This window comes from Dreissena polymorpha, chromosome 8 (assembly GCF_020536995.1).
Source record: "Dreissena polymorpha isolate Duluth1 chromosome 8, UMN_Dpol_1.0, whole genome shotgun sequence".
In the NCBI taxonomy this organism is placed as follows: Eukaryota; Metazoa; Mollusca; class Bivalvia; order Myida; family Dreissenidae; genus Dreissena; species Dreissena polymorpha.
This window is the reverse complement of record NC_068362.1, coordinates 60,058,258-60,070,925: the sequence shown is the minus strand read 5'-3', so window position 1 is coordinate 60,070,925 and position 12,668 is coordinate 60,058,258. Positions and strand designations below refer to the sequence as shown.

The 12,668-nt window shown below is 36.8% G+C and overlaps 1 protein-coding gene across 4 annotated transcripts in view; it reads right to left on the bottom strand.

Moving 5' to 3' along the window:
* Positions 1 to 2,770: 2,770 nt before the first annotated feature.
* The window catches only part of LOC127843213 (centromere-associated protein E-like), a 91,885-nt gene continuing 81,987 nt past the window's right edge, over positions 2,771 to 12,668 (bottom strand). For 2 of the 4 annotated variants that reach the window (XM_052373071.1, XM_052373072.1), the window contains exon 29: positions 2,771 to 4,537. In XM_052373071.1, the coding sequence (XP_052229031.1) occupies positions 4,359 to 4,537 (179 nt within the window). In that variant the 3' untranslated portion in view covers positions 2,771 to 4,358. The remainder of the gene's footprint in view (positions 4,538 to 12,668) is intronic. The other 2 variants (XR_008032137.1, XR_008032138.1) reach the window with 2 other exon arrangements.

Genomic DNA, 12,668 nt, shown 5'->3' with positions numbered 1-12,668 from the left:
ATTGCAATATATGGTTGTTACTGGTTGAGTCGTGGGTTCTGTTTGATTCGTGGGTATAGAAATCGCGTGAAATCTCGCGATAGAACGTTCGTACATGATGCAGTTCGTTACGGAAAAATGTTTTGACACGGTCACCATTTTTTTCCGATAAAAATGCGTCAAAAACAAGTAAATAGTGTAATTCGTCATAACTTGATAGGTCCTTATGAAGTATTTTCTCATTTATGTATTGTTCATATAGTGTTTCAAAGTAACACAAAATTGTTTATTTGAGTATTTACCATGCTACATCGTCTGTTGACATTTTTTCACAAGAAATTAACCTGTCCTGCAAGGTCAGTTTAAAGGCTATTTATAGGGCGCGCCTATTTATAGTATGCAAATCTTGAAATTCTGGCAGCCAATCAGAACCCACGAATCAACCGGAAGCTTGTTTTCATGATGGTAGTTTGACACTATCAACACAGTCGATTATTTTGATGTTTAAAGACGATAAACATTTGAAAAAAAAGCAACACATCTTAAAGACGAAAGGTTAATAATTATTTTCATTATGATTCATGGTCATATATTTATAAAATATTTGAGATGCAACATCTTTATTAAAATTACCCACGACTTAACCGGCATATAGCATATTATCCTAGCCAGAGGCGGAGGGATATTGTTTGGCGTTGTCTTGGTATGAGTATATATATATATATGCATAAGAGGATGATGCACGCCAAATGGCATTGTACACCATCTGTTAAAAACAGAGTTATGGCCCTTTCTATTTTGAAACAAGGGACAAAATTGTCACAAAACCAGGTTTTCATTGTGAAAAAAAACTGATAAAGGGAGAAAACTCAAACTGAACTTTTGAAATGAACAAACAAAATTACCCCCTTTGTAAGTTTGTTTAAAAAAAAAATCTATTTTTAGTCGTGGCGACCTTGACATTGGAGATATTGACGTGATTCTTTCGTGCGACACACCGTCCCATGATGGTGAACAAATGTGCCAAATGATTTTAAAATCTCACAATGAATGACATAGTTATGGCCAGGACAAGCTCATTTATGGCCATTTTTGACCTTTGAACTCAAAGTGTGACCTTGACCTTGGAGATATCGAGTGTAATTATTTCGCGCGACACACCGTCCAATGATGGTGAACAAATGTGCCAAATGATTTTAAAATCTGACAATGAACGACATAGTTATGGCCCGGACAAGCTTGTTCCGCCAGCCCGCCAGCCAATCTAATAACCAGTGTTTTCCTTCGGAAAACCTGGTTAATTTCCTTCAGAAAACCTGGTTAAAAATGCTTTTTACTATAGGCACTTTTGTGTCCGGAGCCATATCTTGGAAGTGCTTTGGCGGATTTCATTGAAACTTGGTATAAGTATATATCCCCCGCCAGAGGCGGAGGGATATTGTTTTGGTGTTGTCCGGCTGTCCGTACAGCTGTCCGTCCTTCCGTCACTTTTTTGTCTGGAGCCATATCTTGGAATTGCTTTGGCGTATTTCATTGAAACTTCGTATGAGTATATATATGCATAAGAGGATGATTCACGCCAAATGGCATTGTACACCATCTGTTAAAACCAGAGTTATGGCCCTTTGTATCTTGAAAAAATCTGTCAGTTTGTTCATCCGTTCCGATTTGCGCCCATCCTCAAACAAAGCATATGTTGCGGGGGATATCAATTCTACGAATTTACTTGTAAGTATAAATTCATAAATAATATGTCACAAAATACATTTAATTATTAACACCACCTTCATATTAAACCATATATTACTTATCTCTATATATTATATATATGGTACATATAGGGTCAGATAGTGGTACATAAAGGGGTGGTACATAAGGGGACTGGTACATAAAGGGTGACATCCTTATTATATCTATCTTTATGTATTACCGTTGTGTAACACTGTAATAGCAATACCTACAAAGACTTCAACACCTGAGTAAAAACGATAATACATGTATATTTTTTGTTTTATCTTCAGGTCTGTTGTTTTGTACTCAGAATTTCTACTTTTCTGGTGCGTTTTCCAAACAATAACAAAAGATTATTACTTGCATGCAGTATTTTAATATACGTAGCTAGGTGCAGACTGTTGACACTATTCACACAAGAATATCATTGACAGACAAAATGCCACACAATTTCCAATGTCTCTCAACTGCATGCCTACAGTACACTCAAAATCATCTAATATACAATACAAACGGAAAAATATTACCGGTACTCTGATTCAGTTACAGGTATTGACATTTGATTCTACGCCCAGTGTTTCTCTCAAGTGTTTCTCTCACTAGGTGCGGTAAACATAACAAGTATCGTTGAAAATGATGGATGCTCCCTTGGAGAAAATCTATTATTATTGAAGGCGCGATGAGAAAGTGTAACAAAAATGTGAAGGAAGGAAAGAAGTAAACAAGGAAGTATTATTGAAGGCGCTATGAGATAGTGTAACAAAAGTGTGAATTAAGGAAAGAAGGAAGTAAGGACAAACTGCGAACTATATGCTTCCCCGAATTTTTTTGTACAGAAACAATTCTTGTTATGTGCGAATCAAGTCTGTACAAACCAAACATATTTACAAAGGTCGTGTATATACGAGCATCAAATATAAATTGAATATATTATAGTTACTTGTGTATTTACAAACATTTATATCAGTCATATGAAACAATCTAAACATTTAGTAATGAAGCCTTACTATATACAAAACTATATAGGCCTGAAAGGCGGGGGGAATGTGCGGACCCTCCTTAATGATTATTGTTAACCCTTTGCATGCTGGGAAATTTGTCGTCTGCTAAAATGTCGTCTGCTGAATTTCTAAAATTAGCATTTTCTTTGATTTTTTTCAAAGAATACTTTCAGAATAGCAAACAGTTTGGATCCAGATGAGACGCCACAGAACGTGGCGTCTCATCAGGATCCAAACTGTTTGCAAAGGCCTTCAAAATTCGGTTCCCGCACTGAAAGGGTTAAATAGGTAACCTTTTTAATTGTAAGTTACAGAACTTAATTGTGCTGTTTCCACATTAATTCAGCAAATACTTCATATAACATTGTGTTAGGTAAAAGTAAGTTGATGTTGATATCAAGTTATACTCTGTGATACTTAATAAATTTGACAATAGCCTTTACAAAAACACATCAGGTCTATCTGTACAAATGGAAAATGCACAAAACAGGTTGGAATTCATTTTAATGTGTGTGGCAAAAAATGGAATGCCCTTCTTCTCCTGGAATCCTGCTTAAACACTTTTGGCTTGTTGGACATAGATAAAAACATAGAAATTTATTGATTAAGAAATCAACCATAATGTAACAAATGAAAAACAATTATTTCCCCAAGAATGAAAACAACAAGATGTGTTTGTGAAACACAATGTCCCCCTATATGATGTTTGACCTTGTAGGATGACCTTGACCCTTCACCACTCAAAATGTGCAGCTCCATGAGATACACATGCATTTCAAATATAAAATTGCTAGCTTCAATATTGCAGGAGTGACATTACATGAGCAATTTTGACCCATATATTTGACCTTGAAGGATGACCTTGACCTTTCACCACTAAAAATGTGCAGCTCCATGAGATACACATGCATGGCAAATATCAAGTTGCTATCTTCAATATTGCAAAAGTATTCATAAAATTAGTGATTTGGGCCACATATATTTGACCTCTGACCTTGAAGGATGACCTTGACCTTTCACCACTCAAATTGTGCAGCTCCATGAGATACACATGCATGCCAAATATCAAGTTGCTATCTTAAATATTGAAATACTGCAAAAGTGTACATTAAATGAGCGATTTGACCCATAAATTTGACCTTTGACCTTGAAGGATGACCTTGACCTTTCACCACTCAAAATGTGCAGCTCCGTGAGATACATATGCATGCCAAATATCAAGTTCCTATCTTCAATATTGCAAAAGTTATTGCATATGTTAAAGTTGGCTCAAACCAACCAACCAACCAACAGACCAACAGTACTATAGTGGGGGACATAAAAAGCTACAAATTTTACTAAATATTATCACATTTTTTGGGGTCATTTTGAACACATTCAAACGCAAAGCCATTTTTGGTTTTAGATAATTATAAACATCTCTTGGAAATAACAAATGTAGCAAACATTTTAAAACACATTTTAGAACCAAATCAACAGCTCAATGCTACTTCATTTCAAGCACTTGAAGTCATAATGTATTTCTAGCAAAGTGTGAGCGTTCCCACAAGGGTTTTTCAGCCATCAAGTCTAGGCAGAAAGAATAACCCTTATAGCTTATCTGGGACAAACACTTTAAACACATGCATTTAAACCCGTTTTCTTCCTTCATGAGGGCTTGCAGCCATCCACGTCGTCAGGTGTCTTCTTGGGCCCAGGATTCAGGTCTGGCACGTGGTACCTGGGGCCGTTTACAGGCTTGCTAGGACTGCGTGCAGACTTGCTGGGACTGGCGCTCAGTGTGCTGACCTCCAACATGGAACAGTCCATTCCGCGCCGAAACTTGTCTGCGCAGGAACACACACAAAGATCATGTTCTAGACTATTAGAGCATGTGAATTGTTCACATACAATCAGAACTCATAATTGGAAAATGCATTTAACTAGACAGTTTTAACTGTTAACAGATATGTGATTTAGTAAAGTCTAAATAAAATAAATGAAAGTTACATGCAGGTGTGTAACATTGATTAATACATTAATTTTAACATAAAACGATACAGAAAACCTTTTTGAATAGTGCTTTTAATTATTAATTTTTAATATAAACAAGAGCACCGCAAAGCGGGATGCCAACACTCGGCTGCGAGTGCAGTATTAATTATTCTTTTTAGAGGTCACATTGACCTTGGAATTTGACCTAGTGACCCAAAAATGGGTGTGTGGCGTGTAGAACTCATCAAGGTGCAGCTACATATGAAGTTTCAAAGTTGTAGGTGGAAGCTCTTTGATTTTAGAGCATATGTTAAAGTGATATGCTCATCTAACAGTATTATGCTATGTTTATAGGTGTCTATCGCAACTGTTGTTTATTTTTGGTGTTTTCACTTCATATAAACTTATATTTGTTAATGCAGCATCAATATAATAAAACAATATCACAGAAAGAGAAAAATACTGCATTTGAATATCAACCGTACTTTGGTTTGACAACTGATCATGCATATACGATGTGAATCTAATTTCAGTTTAAGTACAGCTTTGTTCACACGACACACAAACACTAACTTCGATCCTAATAAAAGACAGTTTCACTCGGCTAAGAGGACTGTACTGTCATGTAAAATATCGAATATAATATATATTTTTTATAAACAACTGGTAGCAAGATGAGTTGCAGATAATTGGTCAGTTACCACATTTTAACTAACTATTTTGACTTGTTAATTCTTTTCAGCTCAATGCAACAGTGATCAAGAGATGTGTTTGTCAAAAAACACAATGCCCCCTACTGCGCCGCATTGGAATAAAATTTCTATTTATCATTTGGCAGGTATAGAAATCATCTCCCTTTAAAGGTTATTACTTCCCTAGTAGGGGGAGGGGGGGGGGGGGTCTCACAGTCAGTTATGACCATGTCAGACATCACTGACAACCAAAGCCTGTGGTTTAAAAGAGATCATAGCAAGAGTGTTTTTTTTTCTTTTTCATAAAATTCATAGCCAGAGTTGATCATGTATCTATGGACATTAGTCCACAGGTATGTAATGAACATCAAAGAAATTATAATTATATCATTTAAAAAAAAACTTTGACAAATCAATCATTTGGGTTATAAATAATCAAAATAAAAAATCTGTACAATAACTGTGAATAGAACTTCAATTCTTGGTAAGGAAATATACAATATGAGATTTATAATTATATAAATTACTTCCCTTGATAATAATTGTCTGTAAACAAATGTCTATTTTTAGTAGCAAATAATTAAAAGCCACTACCGTGACTGTAGATTCACCACTTAAAATGTGCAGCTCCATGAGATAAACATGCATGCCAAATATATGAAGTGGCTATGTTCAATATTGAATAATTTTCTCCCTTTTTAAAGCTTATTACTTCCCTTAAATCTGTATTTTTTACCGTAGACCGTAAAGGATGACCTTGACCTTTTACCACAATGTGTTTGTCAGAAACACAATGCCGCCTTCTGCGCCGCTTTGATTTATTTAACAAAATATACGTGAGCAGGTCAGATAACTATGTCCACTTAAAACTTATTACTTTCCTTGACTTCGTTTTTTTCGACCCGAGACCTTGAAAGACGATGTTCACCTTGAAATTTTACCACTCAAAATGTGCAGCTCCATGAGATACACATGCATGCCAAATATCAAGGTGCTATCTTCAAAAATATTTAAAAAGTTATGGTCAATGTTTAAGTTTTTTTCCGGATGGGCGGACAGACACACTGACTGATGGACAGTTCAACTGCTATATGCCACCCTATTGGGGGCATAAAAATGCGCATATTATTTTAAGGTTTTAGCACGAAGCAGACGAGCTGGCAATGACAATACCCTCGTGTTTTCTCCGAAAAGAGCCGAGCTAAAAATGATGCAGTGTAAAAGAATATCTCATCATGTAGATAATCCTCGAGACCGTACAACAGTATTATTTTAACTAACTACCTACTTGTTAATTAATATTTAGATTTTTCACAATATTTTAACCACACTTAAATATACACTACAGCATATGTTAATGGGACTGTCAACCTCGACGACGAAGAAAAGATGTAAAATACCGTATTTTTTACAATTATTAGTTTATATTGATTAAAATATCACGACTGGTATATTACATTACTTGAAACAAGTTGTTAAGTTTTCATATTTTCAGTATATTTGGTAATAAAATTTACTGGGTATGTCTACCAGGCAAAGACCTATAGAATACACAGATTGGAAACTTCGCGCCTTATCGGGCTATCTCGAGGCGGGGTCACGTGGTCGAGAAACTGATAAGAACACTTTGGATCAGCAGACGATTTACTCGATCAATCAATCGGAGGATTTCGAAGACAGCCGATGTATCACGATTGCGATAAGATAGAGACGTGTTCAGTAGCAACGGCTACGATTATCGAGCAAAGTTATGCGAAAATGTTAGTTCGCTATAGAAAGGCGGCTGTAGCTTGGTCAATAATGATCCAATTTTTATAAAATAAAGTTTCATAGAAACCTGAGTAATTATGCTTTTACAAAATCTCGATTCTATTAACCTTAAATATGAATTTATAATGCAGCGATCGTTAGGTGTAATAGCGCTATAAGAATTTCCAAATCGCGGCGAGAATGCCGTTGAATAATTTATTTGAAAGGCTTTTGCTGATAAAATTTTCTTGTATTCATTTTTAATCCAAACATTTAAAACCTTATAAAATAATATTATTTCAAAACGGATAGAAATATGTGGACACATAGATCTAGGTCTCTGATAAAAACAACATTGCAGTATAATAAATGCTATGATCGTTAGATCCAAAAACAGTTTCAGTTAGTCTTATTTCAATATTGATTCTGTGGATTTTTTCAATTTTTTTAATTCTCTATTTTTTATTTAGATCTTATTCATGAGTTATAGGTTATCAAAGTTTTGTTTGTAACCAAGTTATTTTCCCATTGGTAATAAATAAAAGCTCTAAGTGTCATGGACAAGGATTTCGGGAAAAAAACAACAAAAAAACATTTCACGCGCGTGTAAATTGTCGGATCAATTAGCAAACTGAAGGAGATGTTATGTTTGTATGAAAAATGACAAAGGTTTTCACAATGAGCCAAAGTACGTTTGACGACAGGTGTGTACAATAGGGTATAAGAGCTAAAAATTGTACCAACTCTGTACAAGGCCAAAATCCTTTAAAATGAACATTTTCCTCCAGTTTGTTTAATTAAAACCTAGATAAACATATCACCAAGCATAAAAATCTTACTTTATCTATTTAGGATGAAAATAAAAAAGTTTATCAAAAAGAACAAAAACACGTTTGACAGCAATCGTGTACAAAAGAGGAAAAGAGCTTAAAATTGTACCAACATTGTATAAGGCCAAATACTTAGATTGAACATTTTCTTCTACGTTTTTGTAATTTATACTTAGATTAACATCTCTTCTAGCATAAAAATCATACTTCAACGATTTGGGATGAGAAGTAGAAAAGTTTAAAAAAAAGAAACAAACCACTTTGGCGACAGGTGTGAAAATGATTGAATGAAATAACAGTATAAAATTGTACAAAGGCAAAATCCTTTAAAATGCCTTATTTTTGTCTTCTTTTTATAAATCATACCTAGATTAACATCTCACCTAGCATAACCATCTTACTTAATCAATCTGTGATGAGAAATGAAGAAGTTTTTGAAAAAAATCGTTTGGGCCTTTCGATTTTTCAAAAATTATCGAAAATGAACAAATCCATTGTTCTCTTTCAAATTCCGATAAATTAATAATACATAAGAATAATAACTACCAAAACCTGAAGCATTATCAACAAAGAAAATAAAAACTTATTATTTACACAAAAAATATTCAATGTTTGTTTGCGGCGACCGACTTTGCCAATAATTGATTGCTTTAAAACAAAATGGCCGCAAGTAGCTGGAACAGGGAAGAATCTACAGGTACACCGGCATCTCCAAAATCGATGTCACGTGACCCGCGTCCGGCGTTAGATATTATCGCATATCGCTATCGCGAAGACGAGAGTTTCCAATCTGTGTTATCTATAGGTCTTTGTACCAGGTAACTACCAGTTAACTATAAATAACGTCAGTAGATTGATCATATTCGTCACGTGGTAAACCCAGGAATGCAAATTGTACATGAATAGTGAATTGTATATATTTTATACATAAAATGAACAATCTACTTGCGTTATTTATAGTGTGTATATCGTTATGTCACCTATTTTCGCGATGTACTTTCTATTTCACATCACAAAATTTTATTACCGAATATACTGAAAATATGAACTTTTTTCAAGTATTGTAATATACCAGTCCACAGGTGGAAGTAACGTACCCTGGATAGTATTTTTTTTTTTTTTAGGAGCCCAATATATTCAAATAAATATATAAAATCATGTGTAATGAGAAAAAATTGACAAAGAGCCATGAAAAAAAATCCCCAACCGCTGATATTGGAATCATAACAAGGTCATTAACTAGAATTTATCATAGACCTGTCTTTGCAGGTCGCAAAAATGTCAAAAGTAGCTTTAATTCAAAGCATGCCTTGATCCTCCTATGGGCAATTGGACAATCTTTCAAAACAAGGGCTGTTTGTAAAACATGCATGCCCCCCCATATGGGCTGTCCATTGTAGTGGCAGCCATTGTGTGAATACGATTTTTGTCACTGTGACCTTGACCTTTGACCTAGTGACCTGAAAATCAATAGGGGTCATCTGCGAGTCACGATCAATGTACCTATGAAGTGTCATGATCCGAGGCCTAAGCGTTTTTGAGTTATCATCCGAAAACCATTTTACTATTTCGGGTCACCGTGACCTTGACCTTTGACCTAGTGACCTCAAAATCAATAGGGGTCATCTGCGAGTCATGATCAATCTACCCATGAAGTTTCATGATCCTAGGCGTATGCGTTCTTGAGTTATCGTCTGACAACCACCTGGTGGACGGACCGACAGACCGACCGGCAGACTGACATGAGCAAAACAATATACCCCCTCTTCTTCGAAGGGGGGCATAAAAATTGGGGGGGGGGGTGGGGGGGAGTGAGAGGGGGGTATAATGTGGGGTGTGGTAATTTATAAGTTGTTTAAAAAAAAAAATTATAATGTGGGGTGTGGTAATTTATAAGAGGTTAAAAAAAACTAGTGACCTGAAAATCAATAGGGGTCATCTGCGGGTCACGATCAATGTACCTATGAAGTGTCATGTTCCTAGGCAAAAGCGTTTTTGAGTTATCATCCGAAAATCATTTTACTATTTCGAGTCACCGTGACCTTGACCTTTGACCTTGTGACCTCAAAATCAATAGGAGTCATCTGCAAGTCATGATCAATCTACCTATCAAGTTTCATGATCCTAGGCGTATGCGTTCTTGAGTAATCATCCGAAAACCATTTTACTATTTCAGGTCACCGTGACCTTGACCTTTGACCTAGTGACCTCAAAATCAATAGGGGTCATCTGCGAGTCATGATCAATCTACCCATGAAGTTTCATGATCCTAGGCGTATGCGTTCTTCAGTTATCATCCGGAAACCATTTTACTATTTCGGGTCACCGTGACCTTGACCTTTGACCTAGTGACCTCAAAATCAATAGGGGTCATCTGCGAGTCATGATCAATCTACCCATCAAGTTTCATGATCCTAGGCGTATGCGTTCTTGAGTTATCGTCTGACAACCACCTGGTGGACGGACCGACATGGGCAAAACAATATACCCCCTCTTCTTCGAAGGGGGGCATAAAAATTGGGGGGGGGGGGGCGGGGGGGGCGGGTAGGGGGGTGGGGGGAGTGAGAGGGGGGTATAATGTGGGGTGTGGTAATTTATAAGTTGTTTAAAAAAAAAATTATAATGTGGGCTGTGGTAATTTATAAGAGGTTTCAAAAAACTAGTGACCTGAAAATCAAAAGGGGTCATCTGCGGGTCACGATCAATGTACCTATGAAGTGTCATGATCCTAGGCAAAAGCGTTCTTGAGTAATCATCCGAAAACCATTTTACTATTTCGAGTCACCGTGACCTTGACCTTTGACCTTGTGACCTCAAAATCAATAGGAGTCATCTGCAAGTCATGATCAATCTACCTATCAAGTTTCATGATCCTAGGCGTATGCGTTCTTCAGTAATCATCCGAAAACCATTTTACTATTTCAGGTCACCGGGACCTTGACCTTTGACCTAGTGACCTCAAAATCAAGGGGTCATCTGCGAGTCATGATCAATCTACCCATGAAGTTTCATGATCCTAGGCGTATGCGTTCTTGAGTTATCATCCGGAAACCATTTTACTATTTCGGGTCACCGTGACCTTGACCTTTGACCTAGTGACCTCAAAATCAATAGGGGTCATCTGCAAGTCATGATCAATCTACCCATGAAGTTTCATGATCCTAGGCGTATGCGTTCTTGAGTTATCGTCTGACAACCACCTGGTGGACGGACCGACAGACCGACCGACATGAGCAAAACAATATACCCCCTCTTCTTCGAAGGGGGGCATAAAAATTGGGGGGGGGGGGGTAGGGGGGGTGGGGGGAGTGAGAGGGGGGGTATAATGTGGGGTGTGGTAATTTATAAGTTGTTTAAAAAAAAAAATTATAATGTGGGCTGTGGTAATTTATAAGAGGTTTAAAAAAACTAGTGACCTGAAAATCAATAGGGGTCATCTGCGGGTCACGATCAATGTACCTATGAAGTGTCATGTTCCTAGGCAAAAGCGTTTTTGAGTTATCATCCGAAAATCATTTTACTATTTCGAGTCACCATGACCTTGACTTTTGACCTTGTGACCTCAAAATCAATAGGAGTCATCTGCAAGTCATGATCAATCTACCTATCAAGTTTCATGATCCTAGGCGTATGCGTTCTTGAGTAATCATCCGAAAACCATTTTACTATTTCAGGTCACCGGGACCTTGACCTTTGACCTAGTGACCTCAAAATTAAGGGGTCATCTGCGAGTCATGATCAATCTACCCATGAAGTTTCATGATCCTAGGCGTATGCGTTCTTGAGTTATCATCCGGAAACCATTTTACTATTTCGGGTCACCGTGACCTTGGACCTAGTGACCTCAAAATCAATAGGGGTCATCTGCAAGTCATGATCAATCTACCCATTAAGTTTCATGATCCTAGGCGTATGCGTTCTTGAGTTATCATTCTAAAACCATTTTACTATTTCTGGTCACCGTGACCTTGACCTAGTGACCTCAAAATCAATAGGGGTCTTTGCGAGTCATGATCAATGTACCTATGAAGTTTCATGATCCTAGGCCCAAGCTTTCTTGAGTTATCGTCTGACAACCACCTGGTGGACGGACCGACCGACAGACCGACATGAGCAAAGCAATATACCCCCTCTTCTTCGAAGGTGGGCATAAAAAGTTAACTTGAAAAAAATCTGTCCTGCTGTTAACTCACAGTCGGTCGATAACCAAGCAATATTGCCAGTCCGTATGTCAACCCGAATAAATCTTCGACAGACTTTAAACAATATTTCTCAGTTTTTGCCCCTTAATCGATAGCTCGCGTCCGATTCCTTTTAAACAAAGAGGCGTGTCAAATAATGCATATATTGGGCTCCTTAAAAAAATAAAAAAATACTATCCTGGGTATGTTACTTCCACCTGTGTACCAGTTGTGATATTTTAATCAATAATAATTGTAATGAAATACGGTATTTTAGAACTTTTCTTTTTTCGTCATTTGTGGTTGACAGTTCCTTTAATGAAATGCATGCTATTATGTCACTATACAACAATGTGTCTCAAATGTGTATGCCAGAGAATGGATTCAATATTAGCCTAGTTTTGGGACAACAGGGCTTAATGCAGTTGCATTAAAGTGTCTTCTCCGGTCAGCCTGCACAGGCCAATAAAGGAAGACAATTTCCGCATAAGTGAATTTTTATGTCTAAAAGGAAACCTCTTGAAATCCAGT